Below are 21875 nucleotides of genomic sequence, written 5' to 3' on the forward strand. Positions count from 1 at the left end.
CCTCTGGAAAAATAGTACATTAATATATAATTAAATACTGGACTGCAATGCATGTCCCCAGGGAGCAATGTTAAGGATTTTCGCTCTCCCTTTCGCTTTTTGATTTTCCGCTCAAACTCACAAGCGTTATGCAGATTCAAAATTGGACAAATTGAATTTCTGTTTCAGCTAAACATTTGGAGGTTTGTTCTTCGCTGTGTTTGACATGAAAAGAGACAGATGGTAGCTGCAGATAATCACCCTTAAAGTCTAAATAAAATGTCAAAAGTGACAAAAAGCCAAACAAATCAAGGTGGCACAATATTTTGCTTTGGACATGCAGTTTTCTGTGACACAACTGCCATAAACAGCTGTTTGAGAATCTAAATACAGCTGCCATTTGGCACTAGATACACAGTGTGAATATCAAATGAGTGTTCTGTGAACAAGCTTTTCTTAATAAATATCATCTTTGACTGTAGTTTAATCATTGACAGAGATGCTTTCAGTGATCCATTTACTCAAACTGCCTCCTTTACCTTTCAAAAAAGAGAGCTTCAAATGTTGTAGCATTGGTTATGCATGAGGAAGGAACGTGCATGATCAGTGTTCTCTCTGGGAACCTTTCTTGACCATGATTGACTCAGAGAGAAGAGAGGTCTATAGTATCGGTTAGGATACAGAACCTTGAGGCACTCCTCTATTTACCTGGTTCTACTCTTAAGGAGACCTGATCCTGTGCCATTAAAGTCACAGGGAGTTATGCCAATAGGGAGCAGGATTGTGTTTTATAGTGGTTTGTTTTCTATTGCTTAACTTGTTAAATTCATAATCCCTGAGCAGACTTTGCCTCTTGCCTCATGGTTATTTATTTTCACTAATGATCTTATGAAAAACCTAATCTCAAGCTTTTTGAAAATCCAAGTAAACAATGTCCACTTTTATCTATTAATTAAAAAAATTCCTGACAGGTTATAGGGGCTTTTTCAGAGGCTATGAAGGTTTGACCCTGTCCTGTTTTCAACTAAGAGCTGTACTAGGCTGTCTTTAGTTACAGTCTGAGCTGTGATTCACCAGAGCATTACTCTAATGTTATACCAGTGTAAACTTGCAGTAGCACAGTGGTCAGTCAGGCCCTCCATCAGTTTCCTTGGTACTGAGATGAAGTTCACAACTAGATCACCCTCAATAAGGTTCTCTTAAAGCAACACCTCAGAGTATCCTCTGCCTTTTTGGTCTTCAGGAATGGCTGCTGTTTGTAAGAATATGCTTCATACCTTTACCAATGTGTCTATTTCACACTTTGTTTCCCTCATAACCCTCAAATATCATTTGGTCCAGGTTATTTAGTGCAGTAGAGCTGAAATTTCTACCTTACAGACTTCAGACTCTGTCATGGGTAAATATAAACAGAGGATGATTCATGAAAGACAAATGTTTCTGAATGCAGTGTTGTTGTAGCTGTGTTGGTTCTTCCAGGATGTAAGAGGGGGGGATATGATCGTGGTCTATAAAATCATGACTGGTGTGGAGAAAGTAAATAAGGAAGTGTTATTTACTCCTTCTCATAACACAAGAACTAGGGGTCACCAAATGAAATTAATAGGCAGCAGGTTTAAAACAAACAAAAGGAAGTATTTCTTCACACAACACACAGTCAACCTGTGGAACTCTTTTCCAGAGAATGTTGTGAAGGCCAAGACTATAACAGGGTTCAAAAAAGAACTAGATAAATTCATGGGTGATAGGTCCATCAATGGCTATTAGCTAGGATCGGCAGGAATGGTGTCCTAGCCTCTGTTTGCCAGAAGCTGGGAATGGGCAACGGGGTGGATCACTTGACGATTACCTATTCATTCCCTTTGGGGCATCTGGTATTGGCCACTGTCGGAAGACAGGATACTGGGCTAGATGGACCTTTAGGTCTGACCCAGTATGGCTATTCTTATGTTAAGTTTTCCATCTTACACAAAGCTTTTCTTCAGGCCTACCTCTCTCTCCAACAGAAGTTGCTCCAATAAAAGATATTACCTCACCTACCTTATCTGTCTCAACTTTTCTGAAGTAATTCCTTCCCTAGACAAATCTAAGTTATACCAAACTCCAGTATCATTTTCCTGGGGAACATGGCCTCAAATTGTTTTGCAGGCCTCAAATTGTTTTGCAAGCCTTGCTTGCTTTTGTATGCCTTCTCCACTGTCTTTCATAAACATGATTTATTTAACCTCCGGCCACAGCTCCCTGTCTGCCTTGGAGTCAGAATACTCCTAGATATCATATGCAGATGGACAAAAGAAGGAGCTATACACTGTACCTTCCATTGTAGCTCATGAGCACTTATGATACATTTTCACAAGAGTTTTCATTTTGTCTATTGTAGAAGCTTTCCTTCAAAGATCTCCTTCAAAGACCTATACTTTAGTTAATTAAAACTCACATCTCCGTGAGGCCATGCCCATCTTACAAGAGGTCAGTGAGACAGATAGATTAAATGACTTCCCCACAGTGAGTCAGCAGTAGAACCAAGACTAGAGCCTAGGAGATATGGCTGCCAGTAAGTTGCTTTAACAGTTAGCAGCTCCCACATGGGAAATCCACATGCAGGGGAACTATATTGTTTTTTTGAGCTCAAAGACAACCCCATGTGATTAAAAAAAATACATAAAAATAGTGGGGCATATGGTGCATCCAAATGTCCTTCTCCAAATGAGACATCAACATGTGTACACACCCAGCAAAAGGGAGCTATGGTGAACACAAGATGTGCAAAAGGCAGAGAAAAGTATGGAATTGCCACAAGATCACAGAGCAGAAGGGAGTTAACCAAAACAGTTCCCCTTCCCACCCTTTGTTTATTTTGTCTACTCAGAATGTAAGCTCTTCAGCTCAGAAACTCTCTAACAGTATTCAGACAATACCTATCACAAGGGGACCCCAATCCCAGTTGGGGTCTCTCAGAGCTACAATTCCTAATACAACTATAGTTTCCACAAAGGAAATGTGAAACCCCCTCAGGGTTGAGAAAGGGTTAAAGGCCAGTTGGACTATTCATTCCACCTGGGTGGTAATTAGTTACTTACTTGTCAAACAGAAGGTACCTCTACACTGCAATAAAACACCCATGGCTGGCCCTGGCCAGCTGACTCAGACTGCTAGGGCTGGGGCTGGGGCTGTGGCTGGTGGGCTATAAAATTGCAGTGTAGATGTACAGGCTCAGGCTGGAGGGGTTTGGACTATCAGCGTCTCAGCCAGAGGACTGAGTGGGGTGCAAAGCCAGAGGGCAATGAAGATGGAAAATCCCTGCAACTTTGCACCTGGACACATGAGGGTGAATGGGTGATGAGTGCACATGATTACAGGCAGACTTTCAGTAGTGGGGGATGTCACGTGATGCTGGGAGATCATACAGCTAAATGGAATCCTTGTCATGATAATGGTCACTGTCCAGCATGTCATGCATTAGAGTGAGCAGATGTGGGGAAAAATTTATTCAAGCCGCTAACCTAAAGTGAGAACTCCTCATGGTTAGCTCCCACATGTACAGTATAAAGTAGCCAGTAAGCAGGGCTAGTTTTAGCATTTCTGACTAATTGTGTAGTGAAGAATACAAGGGCTACTATATTTGTATCATCCTAAATTAGCAAGACGCATATGCACAGTGCAATTCCATTTCAGTTTGCTTACTGGGAAATAGTTTTTGAAAAGCACCATCATCCTTTACAAAAATTATGGCACATGCACAAATTACAGTTTTCACCTCTCATAATGGGGCTAAACCACAACTAATTTTCAGTGAACCACACAAAAGCTTTCCTCCTTCCTAAGCAGCATCCCTCTCCCAGGTGCAAATTATTAAGCAAGGTAGGGGAGAATCAGGGCCTATGTCTTTAAATTTGCTCTTTCTCAAAACTTAAAAAAAATATGAAAAGGAGGATTTTGAAGCGCTGAAAAAGGATAAAGCACAAAGCAACAATCTTCCATCCCCAGCATTTAAGCTGCATCTCTTAACCTTTCTCAGCTTCAAGTCCCCGTGGAATAAGAGGGAGGCATTCACTATCATACAGGGCAACAAAAGATAGGGAGCCTTGGCTGGCAGCCAGCAGCTTATGAATACAGAAAAGTGAGCCAGACTGTCACAATGATCTGAAAAGCTTTCACTGAAAAGCTAGGGTTCCTAAATTAATTTTAAATGAGTTAATTGGGCTGAAGAACAAGATGGAGAACGAGAGAAACTACTGACATGTGTCTCCAGCTCCGGAGAGCATCATCTATACGGTAGAGCGTATGAAACTGAAGAGACCCAAACAAACCACTTCTTTCTGCTTTATAAGACCAAGGGCCAGATCCTCAAAGGTACTTAGGCACCTAATAATTTCAGTGGGTGTTAAGTGCCTAACCTGCTTAAGTGCTATTGAAAATCCTACTAAGTGCTTATCTGCATCTTTAGGCATCTAAATACCTTTGAAAATCTGGCCTTAAGTGCCAAATTCAGACCACATTCACTTTTAGGGCGGAACTAAATGTAACTCGAAATTCAGCTTAAATACAGGCCCATAATTAGACCTGATCCATCCTTCGAAACTGCTATGCAATTTGCCCTTGCAGAGGCAGTCAACGTGACTTATAGGACACCAAGATGAGGGAGCATATGTGCAAAAAGACACTTCCATGTCCCAGCCCCACATTCTAGCTACAGAGGGCTTGTACAAAATTGCCCTAGGCATGGCTGCCTCTTTTCCTTCATTAGACCAAGAGTTGTCCTGGGCATAGAACTATCAGCAATAGATTCAAACATGGCATGGACAACTTCAATGATTTAAAATCATTTTCTCTGTCTCTCTTACTTTTGCCTGATTTGACTCAGTGGGTGAAGAGCTCGGAAGCTGACCAGGATGCAAGGAAATGAAAGAAAAACGTGAAGTGTGAAGAATTGCAAACAGCACATAAGCTGAAAAAATATTGATGAAGAGTGCAAAGGAGACGTCAAGTAATGAATTTTAATGTGCTACAGAATAATAGATGTTTGTCTATTACATTCAAGGCACTAGAAATAAAAAAAAAAGATACAGATCCTTAACCAGCCTGGCAAATGCACTGTGCTTCAATACAGATTGTGGTTTTGGATAGATATAAGTGGTAGTATGCTCATTTCACAGATGGAGAAGCTACTTTACATAAGCAGACCCAAGATCACACAACATCTCAGTGGCATAGCTGGAAAGAACTCAGAAGTTCTGGCTCACAGTCCCCAACTATAATCATAGTTTTTCTGTAGAATGATTAATAGATTTTAAGGTAAGTAAAATCCATTTATTCATTGTAGGAGAATTTTTTGAATTCTTAGTGATTCTTCACTAGCTCTGAGCACTCTGCAGCTGACTTCCCAGGGACCTGCTGCACACTGTGGTTAGATGTTGGCTGTGTGTGTGTTTATTTAGTGTGCTGTCCCAGCTCTGCACAGATAGCGGAGATAGCAGACCTCAATTAAACTGCCCAATAAATTCACAGACTCGGTTTTCAGCAAAGGCGCCCGGCCACGTTTATTGTCAACGAAGCACGGTAATAGCACCCGGCAGATTCTACGAGGATACTAAGACATGTATGCTCGTGACAGTGGACACAGCTCACTAAGAGGCAGGACTTTCCATTCCCCCCTCGGCTGGTCAAAGACACTCCCTCTGAGATACATCTTTATTCACCAATACAAACAAATTGCGTATTACCTCTGATGTATTAGGGTGCCACCCATTCCCTTGTATCTGTTGGTTTGATTAAAACATCTCTATTTATTATGCTGTCATCCTGACCTTATCCTTAAGGATGTTGTCAGTGTGTTCCTGTTATCTTTGGGAAATGTGCTGGTATTGAGGTGTTCTGGTACTACCCTTCTGGAATATGCTTGCGTGAGTGCTCTGTGCCCAGCACCTCTTAGGAATATATGTTTTTGCAATATTAGCCCCGTGCTTGCCAAATTCTGTGAGCAGGGCCTGCCTTTTGCTCAGAACCTGACTTTGCTTCATATTGGCAGAGTTTTAACCATTTAGTTCAGGCCTCAGGCCTCATACTAGGCCTCTAATGCAAGGGCTTATGTCTCAGGATCTCTTCCTACTACACATACCATCTATTCCTCTCCTTACTGGCTGTCCCCTACTATGATGACCTGCCACTATTCCTTCCATGATAACTTTCTTGAGATTATTTCCATCTCTACACCTGATGTGACCAAAGCATGTAAGTTTGTGCCTGTTGCTTTCCGACAGCAGGATCTGTTTCTCTTCAATAATATTTCTAACATAAGTATTCCATCATCTTGTCTATCCAGGAGATATGCAACAGTCTTCCCCAGCACCATATCTCAAAAGCTTCAATTTTCTTCTTGACACAGGGCCGCCCAGAGGGGGGGGCATGTGGGGCAATTTGCCCCAGACCCCGGGCTCCGCAGGGGCCCCCACGGGAAGGGTTGAGGCTCCCTCCGCGGCCCCAGCCTGACCCCACCTCCGCCCCTCTCCTGGAGCCTCAGCGCATCCAGGAGCATCCCTGGCTCCGGCGGGGCCTGAGCTCCTCCCCGCTCGGAGCCGCGTGGTAAGGGGGCGGGGCTACGAGCTCCGGGCCGAGCAGCGGGAGCTCAGGCCCCGCTGGAGCTCGCAGCCCAGCCCCCTTACCACGCGACTCTGAGCGGGGAGGAGCTCAGGCCCCACCGGAGCCATGCTGCGGCGCTGTCCAGGGATGCTCCTGGATGCGGCGTGCTGAGGCTCCAGGTGAGGGGGGAGCCGGGGGTAAGGGGCCCGGGGCCGGGGGTGGGGGGGTTGGATAAGGGGCAGGGAGGGGGCAGAGGTTGGGGGGGGGCGGTCAGGGGACAGGGAATGGGGGGGTTGGATCATGGGCGTTCTGGGGGTCTGTCAGGACTCAGCGGGGGGCTGCATAGGGGTTGGGACAGTCAGGGGACAGGGAGCAGGGGGCGTTGGTGGAGGTGGGGTCCTGGGGTGGTGGTTGGGGAGGGTCTCTGGGGGACAGTGAAAGGACAAGGAGCAGGATGGGTCGGGGATTCTGAGGGGGGCGGGCAGTCATGGGGCAGGAAGTGGGTGGGGGTTGGATAGGGGGCAGGGCCAGGCTGTTTGGGAGGCACAGCCTTCCCTACCCTAAAGCTCATCAGCAGTTTGAGGCTTGCAGAAGAGCCAAGCTGTTAGCTTTTCCATTAGGGCTGCCGTCCCTTTCCCTTCTCAAATGCCAAATTATAGTCTATATTTAATTTCAGTGCCATAGGGAGATTCATGTCAGGGGAGGGATTTAAAATTTAATTTCATTTAAAATTAGCCACTGGGGGAGGGATCATATGAGAAGAGCAATATCCTACACCACCTACCTCCTTCCCAACCCTACCAAGGGAGACCCCCCCTCCCCTGCATTCCCTGAGGTTTCAGAGAGGTTAATTAAGTGTTTCTCAAACTTTTGTACTGGTGACCCCTTTCATATAGCAAACCTCTGAGTGTGACCCCCCCCTTATAAATTAAAAATACTTTTTTATATATTTAACACTATTATAAATGCTGGAGGCAAAGCGGGGTTTGAGGTGGAGGCTGGCAGCTCGCGATCCCCAGTAATAACTTCGTGACCCCCTGAGGGGTCCCAACCCCCAGTTTGAGATACCCTGGGTTAATTTAATTTTAGTACCCTATGTCCATTCACATGCATGTGCTATTTTGAGCATTTCAGTTTTCACAACATAGTCTCATCCCAGATTCTGGAACAAGCTCAAATGCTCAGTTCATGGAGTATGTACATAAGCTATACTAAAGACAAACCCATAGTAACCGTCTCCCCAGTTTGTGAGGGACCCCATGGAGCCAGTCTCTAGGAAACAGATAAATGCATGGAGGTTAGTCCATTAATGGCTATTAGCCAGGATGGGTAAGGAATGGTGTCCCTAGCCTCTGTTTGTCAGAGTGTGGATGGAATTGAATGGCAAGAGAGAGTCACTTGATCATTAACTGTTAGGTTCACTCCCTCTGGGGCACTTGGCATTGGCCATTGTCGGTAGACAGGATACTGGGCTGGATGGACCTTTGGTCTGACCCAGTATGGGTCATATGACACATATGAGTCAAGGAAGCCAGAGAGTATTAGAACCCTGGAAAAATCTCTGATTGGATGGGCTCAGGCGTTTGGTCACAAGCTCAAGTGGTTCAAAAGTTTTGGATTTTTTTTTAAGCAGAATTTGTTTATTGTTTCTTTAAACAATCAAACACAGCAAGCAGCAAATATTTGGCCACACGCTTCTGAAACCCCAAACCACATTCAGGTTTTGGCAGACTAATTTCAGCTTTTCAATTAAAAAAAACACAACAAATTTTGAAGGAAAGCAGACATTGTCCATGATTTTTTCTGCTTTTTTAAAACCCCTAGTTTTCGATCCAAAAAAAGTTTTGACGGAAAATATTTGTCCAACCCTTTTAATGAGCTTTAGTGCCTTTTAGCACTAGCTGATGCTGAGAACCAGTGATACCTTGTAAAGAAGTTTTCTCAAAACTGGGTTTGTGCCAAGATGCAGAAGGTTTATTTTTCCCTGGGCCGCCCGTGTGTGTGTGTGGGGGCAAGTGGGGCAATTTGCCCAAGGCCCCAGAGGGACCCCCATGAGAATATAGTATTGTATAGTATTGCAATTTTTTTTTACGGAAGGGGCCCCCGAAATTGCTTTGCCCCAGGCCCCCTGAATCCTCTGGGCGGCCCTGTCTTGACAGCAGCATTAATTTCTGTGATTCACATCCAAATGTCACTATGGACAAAATTAAGCTTTTCACCAATCAAACCTTCATACAGTTTGAGATGACAGTTTTTCCAAACTTCTATAGGTGTAGGTCTGTAGGCATACATCTTGCTAGGCGTGAGTAAACTTGCCTGTAGCTTGATTTGAGTGCCAGATTAAACTCTAAACAAGAGAGTGTGACAGACTGTGTGCTGGAGATGGTGTTTTTGGGCTACTTGAGATAAGTGGGAATACCCTGAACTGATAACTTAGAAATGTGGATAAGGTGAAGACACAAGTGATGAGTTTCTTACACAATCTTCAAAGCGATTGGTCCTTACATGATCTGTATGATGTCCAAACCAATTAAATTCAAGAAGCATAGATGTTAGTACAGGGCCGGTTCCAGCTTTTCTGCCGCCCCAAGTGGCAAAAAAACCCAAGCGGCGGCACTTCAGCGGCAGCTCAACCGTGCCGCTTCTTCTGCGGCAGTTTGGCAGCGGGTCCTCCCTCTCTTCCTCTTCGGCGGCAATTCGGCGGCAGCTCAAAAAGGAAGAGAGGTAATGAGGGACCCACCACCGAATTTCCGCCAAAGACCCAGACTTGCTGCCCCAATACCAGACGGAGTGCTACCCCTTTGAATTGACCGCCCCAAGCACCTGCTTGCTACCCTGGTGCCTGGAGCCGGCTCTGTGTTAGTAGCTAGTAGTGTGTGACATGATTTGGAATTATGCTATCACTCTGTATATAAACACCCTGGGCCTGGCCAGTGTGGGCTTAGAGCTGGTCCATGCCTAATAAAGGAACCTGAGTGATGAGCTGGAGTCGAATTGAGTTTGGATCCCAGAGAACTGGATGGAGTGTTCTCCAAAAATGGATGAGATGTTCTGGATAAGCCAACTGCAAAAGGTTTCGAAAGGAATCACAGCAATGCCATGGCTGAATGAGCCATTCCTAATCTTCTTCCAATTTCTATGGAACACCCTCCTTTATTGGATATCTATGATCCCAAATAATTAAATTCATCTACTGCCTCTATGGCTTGACCATTAATTGTGATGTCTCCTTTCATCTTGTTTTTGTTAATTATGTCAACATACATGCATTTCATTTTTGCTTCATTCAGCGATAAGCCATATTCCTCACTGGCTGTTTTTACAAACTACAACATTTCTTGAATTGTTTCTGTGGTGGTAGCAAAGAGCATCATGTCCTCAGCATATCTGAGGTCAGTTAAGAGGTGTCTACCAGTGGAAATCCCAGCAACTTCCACTTTGTCAAAACCTTCCAGGGCTAGCCTCATAATAAATGTGACCAACAGCAGGGGCAGTGAGTGGTTTCCACTGGGCAGGGTGTGACACAAGGGTTTATTCTGCTCTCAAGCCCCTTCAACATATACACAGAATTTAGGACCTAAGGGACCATTACGATCATAAGATCTGACTCCCTGTATGCCACAGGCCATAGAACTTCACTGTGTGATTCCTGCATCTAGAACCCAGTATTAAAGTAAGGAATTTGCAATGCTCTCAGCTTTGAGTGCTTCAAAAACATTTTACTTGTAAATCGCTATCACCATAACTAAGATTTAGTGAAAGCCACGGTCCCATAGAAGTTTCGCATGTAAAAATCTATGTTTAGCATGCAATTGAGCTATCAATCAAAAAAACCTTGAAATATGGAAATGGAATTCAGATCTCTGAAGAATGGAACTTGTTACCAGATATTTGACTGATCATAACAATGGTACAATTCTATCATTGTTAAGTTCATTTATTCTATGTAAATTACATGACATATGAATTATGAATGAGAACTAAGTGTATGCATTATGAGTCAATCATGATGAGGTGCTGAGCAGCTGCAACTCCTGTTGGAACCTGCGGGAGCTGTCGGTTCTCAGTCACTCGCTGAATTCTGCCTTATATTAAAATTATCCTGAGTCCTTTGGCAGTACCCTTTTGATGAGCCATTGTTTGCATTGTGTTGGAATTGGGGTGAAACCAAGACTCCCTCACAGTCCATATGACTGACTTCATTGGAGCCAGGATTTCGCCCACTGTACTAATGTTTAAGGTAATTCTGGACACAGGAGAGCATATGAAATTATCAAACCAGATATGATGCTAGTGATGCTCTTTTAAGACTATTTAACAGTCTTTATAATGCACATTTAAAAACCACAGGACTAAGTGACGACTGAGTACCTGTGTCATAGAAAGATTGGGATGTATGGAATGAAAACATATCAATGTGAAAACAGTAACAATTTCTGAAGGCGAATCTAATCAGAATGCAAGTTTTATCAAAAAATTCCACTTAAGTTACTTGCTGAAAGAGAATATTTTTCAAAAAGCTCAGAGCTTGCAGCAATTAAAAAAAAATCTGACAACAAGCTAGACTAAGAGTCATGAGAGAGAGAGAGAGAGAGACAGAGAGAGAGAGAGAGAGTGTGTTGATCTTGATATTATAATATTTTATATTGGATCTGCAGGTTTTTTCCACTGGGCACTTGGTATTCAGACCGGGCTCTCTTGATCCTTTGTTTTGGTCTGTGCACTTGGTTTTTATTTTTTCATCATTTAGTTGCAGTCATTCTTCATCACATGCTGAGTAATGTTCCTATCTGTACACAAATAGAGGCATCTACATTTAACTTGTCTCTTGTAGGTCTGCCTATTGCAGCTCTTTGTTTTTATCAGGTCGCTGATTAGAGCTGGCCTTAATATTATTGGGTAAGGTTGTGAAAATAAATTTGGGATCCCAACCTCAAAATGTAACCAGATACTGGCCATTATTGTGATTGCAGCAAGGTGGGTTTTAACATATGCCAAAACTTTACTGAATCATTTCATATAAAAGTGGGTGGGAGAATCTTTGTACTAATACCAACCTCTTGCTGCAGGAGAAGTGGAGCACGTGTAGTTTGTTCTGGAATCCATACATGGTTCCCAACATCTACAAGTTTATCAAGCTTCAGTTGTCCAAAGAAGCTGGGGGCAAGTGGGGGTGCTGCTAGGTTCCCAACCACTGTAGGGTTCAGTGTGCTGGCTGAGGAACTTCAGCATGTTCTTCAGGATTGACACACTTATTAATTATCACAATGAACGTCCAGCGAGGTTGATATTTTACACATGGGAAAACTAATGCACAAAGGGTAAGTGGCTTTACCAAGGCCTCAGAGAGTCGGTGTCACAATGGGAGAGGATGTGAATTAAATGCAGACAACCATCTGGGAGGTAGCTTGCAGAATCCTTTGTGCCATCACTGACAGTTCAGCTACCACTACCACTCTGTTTTGAACTGGTCTGGAGTCAAGTAACTGGTTATTCACGTCCGCCAAAGCCCAGCCGCGGATGCCTTTAGGAGTGGACTAGATTAGTAACAATTTCAACCTTAGCCATTAGTTGTGTTTTCAAGGCTATCGCCACACAGACCAAGGCTGAGGCTTTTAAAAGGCTGAGAGTACGTACACTTTGCATATAGAGGTCCCCAGAAAATGAAGAGAGCGTGTGCAGGCCTCATTACATAGCAGGCAGCCCACAGAGAGTTGAGCCAATGTACTGGTGGTGGTCAGGCCAAGCTCTCCCACCCCCCGAGAGAGGAAAGCAGAAACTAGCGAGTTCCCCCCTCATTCTCTGAGCGATAGCTGTGAAAGATCTGAGGATGCTAAGGGGGAAAAGGGCAGTCAGGAGAGAGGAGGCCCCTCCTCACACTCAGCTGCAGAGAGGTGGAGAGAGACTAGAAACACATCAGGATGCAGGTGCTGTGCAGCGTCAGGGCACTGCCCTGTGATTCTTGTGTGGCACTTCATGACTTCATTTAATGGTGAAGCAGCTCTCCAGCAATTCAAGGATAAGTGTCACTTTCTGAGATCAAGAGATCTGGTCTCAGCGCCTGCCCTTCGCTCTTTCTTTCTGTATTAACACAGACTGTTTGCTGGTGGATTATTGGGGATATAGGGAGTATGTTTGAATGTCCACCCTTGTGCAAACAGGGAAGGAGTATAGGAGGATTTTTGGCTCAAGGACCCATGGTCAGAAGAGGCCCCAGTGACCAGTAACTGGTACAGTGCATGCTTGATTGTGGCCAACTGACCACATGCTGCTGATGCAAGACCCTGGTTCCATGGTTCAGCCCTGTGTCCTTCAGACCATGTCAGAAGGTGAGTGAGGGGATTAGTACAGACAGGAATGGAATCATGTGGTTCCAGTGCAGCCAGCATGCATGGCACACACTGTTGGCTGTGGGTAGAGGGAGTGAAGATTGTTTTGCAGGGAGAGATGGGGAAAGCCAAAGTTTTGGTGATCCCCACCCAGTACAGTATACTTTTGCATCCCCTAGACCTGGGGGGGATGGGGGAGGGCACAGGGGGATGACAAATTTTTTTGTTTCACAGGGAATTCCACAAATTAAAAAAATAAAAATTCTGTTTGAGAATGGGGGGGGGGGGGATTGAAATTTCCTATAAAATGAAATCCTGAAAAAAATTCAGTGCAGGTTGATTGAAAGTTTCATTTTGATTTAGACTTTTTTTAAAAAAATGATATCATACAACATAGAATCATAGAATATCAGGGTTGGAAGGAACCTCTGGAGGTCATCTAGTCCAACCCCCTGCTCAAAGCAGGACGAATCCCCAACTAAATCATCCCAGCCAGGGCTTTGTCAAGCCTGACCTTTAAAACCTCTGAGGAAGGAGATTCCACCACCTCCCTAGGTAACCCATTCCAGTACTTCACCACCCTCCTAGTGAAAAAGTTTTTCCTAATATCCAACCTAAACCACCCCCACTGCAACTTGAGACCATTACTCCTTGTTCTATCATCTGCTACTACTGAGAACAGTCTAGATCAGGGGTCAGCAAGTGGTGCCGAATCTTCATTTATTCACTATGATTTAAGGTTTCATGTGCCAGTAATACATTTTAACATTTCTAGAAGGTCTCTTTCTATAAGTCTATAATATATAACTAAACTATTGTTGTATGTAAAGTAAATAAGGTTTTTAAAATGTTTAAGAAGCTTTATTTAAAATAAAATTAAAATGTAGAGCCCCCCGGACAGGTGGCCAGGAGTGTGAGTGCCACCGAAAATCAGCTCGCGTGCCGCCTTCGGCACACGTGCCATAGGTTGCTTACCCCTGGTCTAGATCCATCCTCTTTGGAACACCCTTTCAGGTAGTTGAAAGCAGCTATCAAATCCCTCCTCATTCTTCTCTTCTGCAGACTAAACAATCCCAGTTCCTTCTGCCTCTCCTCATAAGGCATGTGCTCCAGCCCCCTAATCATTTTTGTTGCCCTCCGCTGGACTCTTTCCAATTTTTCCACATCCTTCTTGTAGTGTGGAGCCCAAAACTGGACACAGTACTCCAGATGAGGCCTCACCAATGTCGAATAGAGGGGAATGATCACGTCCCTCGATCTGCTGGCAATGCTGCTACTTATACAGCCCAAAATGCTGTTAGCCTTCTTGGCAACAAGGGCACACTGTTGACTCATGTCCATTTTCTCGTCCACTGTAACTCCTAGGTCCTTTTCTGCAGAACTGCTGCCTAGTCATTCTTTCCCTAGTCTGTAGCAGTGCATGGGATTCTTCCGTCCTAAGTGCAGGACTCTGCACTTGTCCTTGTTGAACCTCATCAGGTGTTTTTTGGCCCAATCCTCTAATTTGTCTAGGTCCCTCTGTATCCTATCCCTACCCTCCAGCGTATCTACCACTCCTCCCAGTTTAGTGTCATCTGCAAAGTTGCTGAGGGTGCAATCCATGCCATCCTCCAGATCATTAATGAAGATTTTGAACAAAACTGGCCCCAAGACTGACCCTTGGGGTACTTGATACTGGCTGCCAACTAGACATGGAGCCATTGATCACTACCCGTGGAGCCCGACGATGTAGCCAGCTTTCTATCCACCTTATAGTCCATTCATCCAGCCCCTGCTTCTTTAACTTGCTGGCAAGAATACTGTGGGAGACCGTATCAAAACCTTTGCTAAAGTCAAAGAATAACACATCCATTGCTTTCCCCTCATCCACAGACCCAGTTATCTCATCATAGAAGGCAATTAGGTTAGTCAGGCATGACTTGCCCTTGGTGAATCCATGCTGACTGTTCCTGATCACTTTCCTCTCCTCTAAGTGCTTCAGAATTGATTCCTTGAGGACCTGCTCCATGATTTTTCCAGGGACTAAGGTGAGGCTGACTGGCCTGTAGTTCCCCGGATCCTCCTCCTTCCCTTTTTTAAAGATGGGCACTACATTAGCCTTTTTCCAGTCATCCGGGACCTCCCCCGATCGCCATAAGTTTTCAAAGATAATGGCCAAAGGCTCTGCAGTCACATCTGCCAACTCCTTTAGCACCCTCGGATGCAGTGCATCCGGCCCCATGGATTTGTGCTCATCCAGCTTTTCTAAATAGTCCCGAACCACTTCTTTCTCCACAGAAAGAAAGGTCACCTCCTCCTCATGCTGTGCTGCCCAGTGCAGTAGTCTGGGAGCTGACCTTGTTCATGAAGACACAGGCAAAAAAAGCATTGAGTACATTATCTTTTTCCACATCCTCTGTCAGTAGGTTGCCTCCCTCATTCAGTAAGGGGCCCACACTTTCCTTGATTTTCTTCTTGTTACTAATGGTACCTGAAGAAACGCTTCTTGTTACATCTCTTGCTAGCTGCAACTCCAAGTGTGATTTGGCCTTCCTAATTTCACTCCTGCATGCCTGAGCAATATTTTTATATTCCTCCCTGGTCATTTGTCCAATCTTCCACTTCTTGTAAGCTTCTTTTTTGTGTTTAAGATACGAAAGGATTTCACTGTTAAGCCAAGCTGGTCACCTGCCATATTTACTATTCTTTCTACACATTGGGATGGTTTGTTCCTGCAACCTCAATAGATTAAAATTAAAATAAAATAAAAAGATAAAATAAAGTTTGTTTTGAAACAGAAAATCAAAACATTCCTTTCTCAAAAAGGTTTAAACCGAACATTTTGTCCATATAAATATGATTTTTTGCAATTTTTTTCTTTCAAAATGAACTTTCATCATAATGTTTAGCTTTCAATGAATTTTTCTGTCGGAAAATTTTCAACCAGCTGTACTCCTCCTGCTTGCCCTTAAATCATTGGCATTTCTTACTTACATGTTGTGCTCCCTCTGTGTAAAAGAATCAGGCACATGTGAGATTGCCAGGTATTAAAACAATGTTGATCTAATCCATACTTTGCATTTATGGAGATCACCATCAGTTATCATCAGCCCATTGTGGTATGAAAATGTGAACTACAAATATAGCTTAGTCACCTGATCTTGTTGAGAGCATGGATATTTGGTTACAACTGGAAGAGTTCAAAATTATGCAGTGGTATGCATGTCTGAAGTGGTACAGAGGCCTATCTAACCTGGCCACTTTAGCAAAAGAAACACAAACCAGCTGAATGAAAGGTTAGAAAATACTCATGAAATTTAGTCTTCTTCTTATGGGAATATGACTATTTAATGGATACAGTTCTGATATTTTAATTTCTCACTGAAGGTAATGTAAAAGATTGCTATGATTTCAAAACAGCACTACCTTAACAATATGTGCAAGAACTTCATACATTACTGCAACAAACATGATATGCTAATATAACAGTAAATCAATATTTGGTTTCCTACCATATTGAACAGGTGTCATTTACAATGCAAAGCACCCAGTTCACAAAAAATATTTTGAAACATTTGCCGACAACAGCTTAAACATGCTATATATGTGGCCAGCCTTCTAATATCTGCCTTCCTCAAACAGAGGCTATCTCATGGCAAAGTCTTAGAAACACATCTGATTGCTTTTAGAGTACATCTACATTTGAGCTGGATGGTGTAAGCCCCGGTTGCATACACTTACCTGAGCTAATTCCATTTGAGTTAGCACACTTAAAAATAGCAGTGTAGCTGGGGTAACATGGGAGAAGGCATAGGCTAGCTGGCTGAGTATGAAGCTGGGGGTCTAGGCAGTTACCTACTTGGGCAGCTAGCCCAAGCTGCTGCCCATGCAGCCCAGGCTACACTGCTACTTTTAGCATGCTAGCTCAAATGGAATTAGCTCAGGTAAGTGTATGCAAGCTGGGACTTAGACGATCCAGCTCAAATGTAGACATACCCTTAATGTGGCATGAGCGTTTACTCTGCTAAATCACAAAAGAATGGAAGTATGTTGGGTTCGTTGGCATTCAGGGGTTGAGCAAACATTGATACAAGTACAGTTTCAGTTTCTGATTTGTTGAGTCAAGTTAATACAACTAACGTGGTTGAATTATCACCTTAGAATCAGGATGTTCTTTCCCATGAGTTTCTCCTTGCTCTAGTGAGATCAAGGGTTGTGAATTTCAAAGACAAATTGCCTTTAGGATTACATGCCATTGGACTATGCTGGGCTAATCAGGTTTGTCACTGACTTGGGATTACTTCCCCCCTATTTGAATTAACAGAGTATGGACAACGAATTAAGGAGGCAATGAATTAATTCATTGTCCATACTCTGCTATTCTCTCACTGCGGGAGTGCAGGGTCTTGGCTGTCATAGAAGCAGCTGGTTCCACTGTGCGTTGGGGCCGGGGGGTATGGTTCCAAAGGATCAGGAGACAGATCCTCAGCTGGTGTAAATGGTCACAGCTCCACTGACAACAATGGTGCTCTGACAATTTATAGCAGATGGATCTACGGCCCCAGATGTTTTCATCATATGTGGTCCACAAGCAGCAGATCTCCATTAGATTGAGGTCTACAGACTAAAAAAGAGTGAGAGCTGCTGTATTGGAATATAGCATTTAGGAAGAGCTTCTTCCCACCCCCACCCCCCTCCAGCCCTTGAATGTGCCAAGATACTATCTGCAAGGTTTATTTCTATTTATCTTAGGTACTTACATGGTCCCCATCACCACATGTATTTATCCTCACAACACCCCTGGGAGGTAGGGAAGTGCTATTAGCCTAATTTTACAGATGGAAAACTGAGGCACAGAGCTACTAAAAGCAGGGGCCTGGATGAGATGACCTTTCGAGGTCCCTTCCAGTCCTACGATTCTGTGACTTACCCCAGCCATGCAGGAATTCTGTGATGGAACAAGGAGTTGAACTTGAATTAAAACTAGAACCTGATCCTGCAGCACTTACACTTGTATTTACAAGCCCACCGGTTTCCCTGGTGATGGTGCTCATAATGCAGTGGGACTGCATGTGTGTGTCAGGGCTTCCAGTATTTCATTCTAAACTTACTGTATTTTACCTAATGGAAAAGCATCAGTCCATGTTAATGGAAAATCACCAGTCCATGCTAATATACCAAGAGGGTTTTGTATTACTATGAATTACACATGATTCAGGTCATTCATCCTGCCTTCTGACACATGGACAGACAAACAAATATCTGAAAACTGTGGGAGGAAAGCAAATTTGACTTGAGGAAATATATTTAAGTATTTTAAAATTGTAGAAATTGAGCTATTCGTAATATTTAAATGGCATTTGTAAACGCAGTTACTAATAATACATATGCGTGCAATGAACAAAGATGCTAGTCAAATGCTTAAGCCAAATTTTGCCTTTGGGTGCATGTGCACTTAATTCACTGAGCCAAATACTGCAGCCTTTACTCAAGCAAAACTATTGACATCAATGGGAGTTTAGCCTGAAAAAGCAAGATTTGGCCCAATAGATTCTGTGTGCACATAGCCAAAGGTAGCATGTGTCCCCACATGCACAGACAGTTCTTCTTAATAAGAGTCTGCCCATTGTATGTAAAAGAACAATTGGTAGTTAGCTTATAAAATTAATTGGTATTCAAAATGGCAACCAATTTTACCACCGGAAGGTAGCTGCTACACTCTAAGGCCTGCAATAAGATCCACGTGGACAGACCCTTGCACCTGTGCATAGTTCCATCATCTGCAATGGGACTCCATGCAAGCACAAGGGTCAGCCCAGACCCAATTGCCAGATCAGGACAGAAAATCATAAGCATCAAACATCATGTGTCTGACTTCTAGAGTGACAGCTACTACACTAACAAAAGCCAGTTTTAATTTGAATGTGTTCAGTGCAGCCTAGTTTATCAAGCATTAAAACACAGGTTTGGGTATGACAGATTTTTCTGAAGAGAAAAAAAGAGTCGGAAGTGACTGGTCTTACCATTTTTGTCTGCTCTTCTCAATATCTAGATAGAAAAAGAGAGAAAGGAATCACTTTTTGCATACACTGTATGACACTGCAGATTTTAAACAATGAGCATTTGCTTTTTTTTTATTCCACCATCATATTTTCACAATGCGGTAGCAAGAGAAGTCCCACGTTTGCTTTTGTCCCTCTCTCACACTGAGCTTTCTTTAACTCCAGTGCTGTGCACTCATAAAACCAGGGCCATAGTAATTATTTGTATTTATTTATATATATAATATTGCTGATAAGCACGGACACATCTTCAGGGTTATACATATATATCACTGCAGTTATACACAGCACTTGTCAGCAATTAAAATTGGAAAATAAAATCTCTGCTCTGAAGGGGTTATAATCTCATCCACACACAAACTTGCACTGAAATAACTCAGTTGGTTTTAATTTGTGATTTCAGTGCAAGTCTGTATGTGAACACTCATTTCAGAATACAAGTATCCTATGTCAATTTAACTTGATTTAGTACCCATAAACTAAAAAGCACCCGGACTTTCACCAAAATTACTAGAGGTGTGAATTAAAAACCAATTTAATTATTTTGGTGCAAGTTTCTATGTAGACCAGCCCTAAAGGTACATGGGGTGGTACAAACAATGGACAGAGTGTGGGTGTTAGAGTGCAGTCAATCCAGGACCCATGGGTTGTTAGTGATTTAAAGGAGCAGAGAGAGACTGTGTAATGGAATGTTAAACTGTATTATACTATTCATCCACTAGGTGACATTGTGTAAAATACCTCATTTAGATCGACCACAGCCATACCTGGCAGAGCATTAAAGGATCTAATGGTGAACATGTCTGGTATGTATAAGCAAGCTCTGTAGCCAGTCCATATCTGGTACAGAAGAACATGACATGGTGTCAGGAGTAAACTAAGAACAGAAATAGAAAGAAAACAGCAGCAAAGGTTGCAGACAAAAGAAATAGCAACAAAGGTTGCAGGATCTTGTTAGGCCCAAGAAAAAATGGAGTATAGAACAGGTTGTTTGGCCAGCTTAGCCAAAGTTAGGCTAACAGTAGTTGCTGGGCCATTCCTGTCTCTCTGTGAAACATGAGGACATGCTTGCTTGGGCTTCAAAGAATGAGATAAAGGGGGGGCCGTATTCTTGTACCAAATGTACTAGGAACGGTTTGTTTGGACATATGGAGACTTGCAGTCTCCACTCCCTGTTTCTGTTCTTAACTCCCTCCTTTCTCCTAGTTTCTGGTGCATGACAACAAAGCTCATAAGAAGTTGCTGAGGCATCACGAATTGTTTGTAGTGTCAAAGAAGATAGATATGCATAAATATTAGAAGCTTTCTAACTAATAAAGGGGGATTGGGTTGCTTTAACTATGACGCGACGGAACTGTCTATATAATCTCACTAGTTATTGTAATCGTGGCTGGTTCTCTCTGGAGACGGGCCGCTCTCTATTGTTGTGTGCACTCTTCAATAAAGAGCTTGTATTGGACCTTGCTGGTGTTGCCTGTCTCTCACTCTGCGGTCAGGCAATGAACCTTGCCGTCTGGGTTAAAAAGTCCCCGACAATCTCATCAACAGGCCATTCGTCAATGCTTGAGAGAATTCTGCTTTGATAAACCTTCAGAATGATCAGACTGGAACAAGATTTTGCATTATTACCAAGCTATACAAAGAAACTGGAGATACACAGGTATCATCTTTAATATATGGTATGGGGAAGCAGGCAGAGCATATTTTAAAATCATTTGACTTTACTGAATACAGTCACAAAGATGACTATGAAAGGGTTCTGGCGATGCTTGATGAATACTTTATACCTCGGAGAATTGTGGTTTATGAAAGAGCATGTTTTCATCAGAGAATTCAGTTTCATCAGAGAATCATTGAATGTTTTATTAGAGCTCTGCATGTATTGGATAAAAATTGTGATTTGGGGGAATAGAAAACATGAAAATATCAGACAAGCTGGTTATTGGGTTAACAGATAAAAATCTTTCACAGCAGCTACAACTGAAGAGAATTAGCCCTGGCCACAGCTATACAGATAGCAAAACAGTCAGAATTAGTTAAACAATAGAACAAAAGGCAGGAGCAACCTGAAAAACCTGAACCTAATCTAGAAGCTATAAATTAACATTTGAGTGTTTAAGTCATTATCATAAAACGCCTGAGGCAGGGAAAGAGAACTCCCAGGCTAAGAGGGACAAATTCCAGCCTACATGCACAAGGTGTGGAAAAAGTCATATCCCAAGATATGATGCACATGCAGCCAGAGGCGCGCTGTGTAATATATGGACAGTTTGCAGCTCTTTGCTGCACCAAAGCAGTAAGGGAGTTAACTCAGATTACAGACAATCAAGAGTCATTGTTTCTGGCATCTGTCACTTGTGATGACACAGAGCCTGCCTGGAGAGTGAAACTGAATATTTTTGGCAGGACTACTGACTTCTAAATTGACACAGGAGTTGAGGTCATACTCATCTCAGAAAAGGCTTACAATCACCTTCAACCCCTTTCAGAGACAAAGTCACTCAATACAGCTCTGACTACCCCTGGAGGTATTCTGAAGTGCATGGGCCACTTCACCACCAAAACAACTTACACTCCAAATGCATAGCTTTTGTCTTTGTATGTGACCAAAGACCAGAAACCTTCTCAGCCGCAGTATGGCACCCACAATGGGCCTAGAGGGAAAGGAGGAAGAACTCAGTGGAGGATTTGATGATACAGGCTTTTGAAAGGAGATCCTGTACAAATAAACTTAAGAGACAACGCTGGATCATACAATGTACAAACACCTCTACCTGAAAGACTTTGGAAGAGACTTGCTGCAGATTTAGGTGAATTCAGAGGACATCATTACCTGGTTGCCGTGGACTATTTTTCCTGATATATAGAAATAATGAACTTGAAAGACATAACATGGTGCAGTGTTATCGAGAAACTGAAGTGCACTTTTGCTCACTTTGATATTCCA

At 43.0% G+C, this 21875-nt stretch overlaps 1 protein-coding gene across 1 annotated transcript in view; it reads right to left on the reverse strand.

Moving 5' to 3' along the window:
- NECAB1 (N-terminal EF-hand calcium binding protein 1) overlaps positions 1-21875 on the reverse strand; it is a 128722-nt gene that overhangs the window by 101060 nt on the left and 5787 nt on the right. Inside the window, exon 2 of the mRNA XM_054016602.1 lies at positions 18890-18914. Coding sequence (XP_053872577.1) covers positions 18890-18914 — 25 coding nt within the window. The remainder of the gene's footprint in view (positions 1-18889; positions 18915-21875) is intronic.

The sequence above is a fragment of the Malaclemys terrapin genome, chromosome 2 (genome assembly GCF_027887155.1).
Source record: "Malaclemys terrapin pileata isolate rMalTer1 chromosome 2, rMalTer1.hap1, whole genome shotgun sequence".
In the NCBI taxonomy this organism is placed as follows: Eukaryota; Metazoa; Chordata; order Testudines; family Emydidae; genus Malaclemys; species Malaclemys terrapin.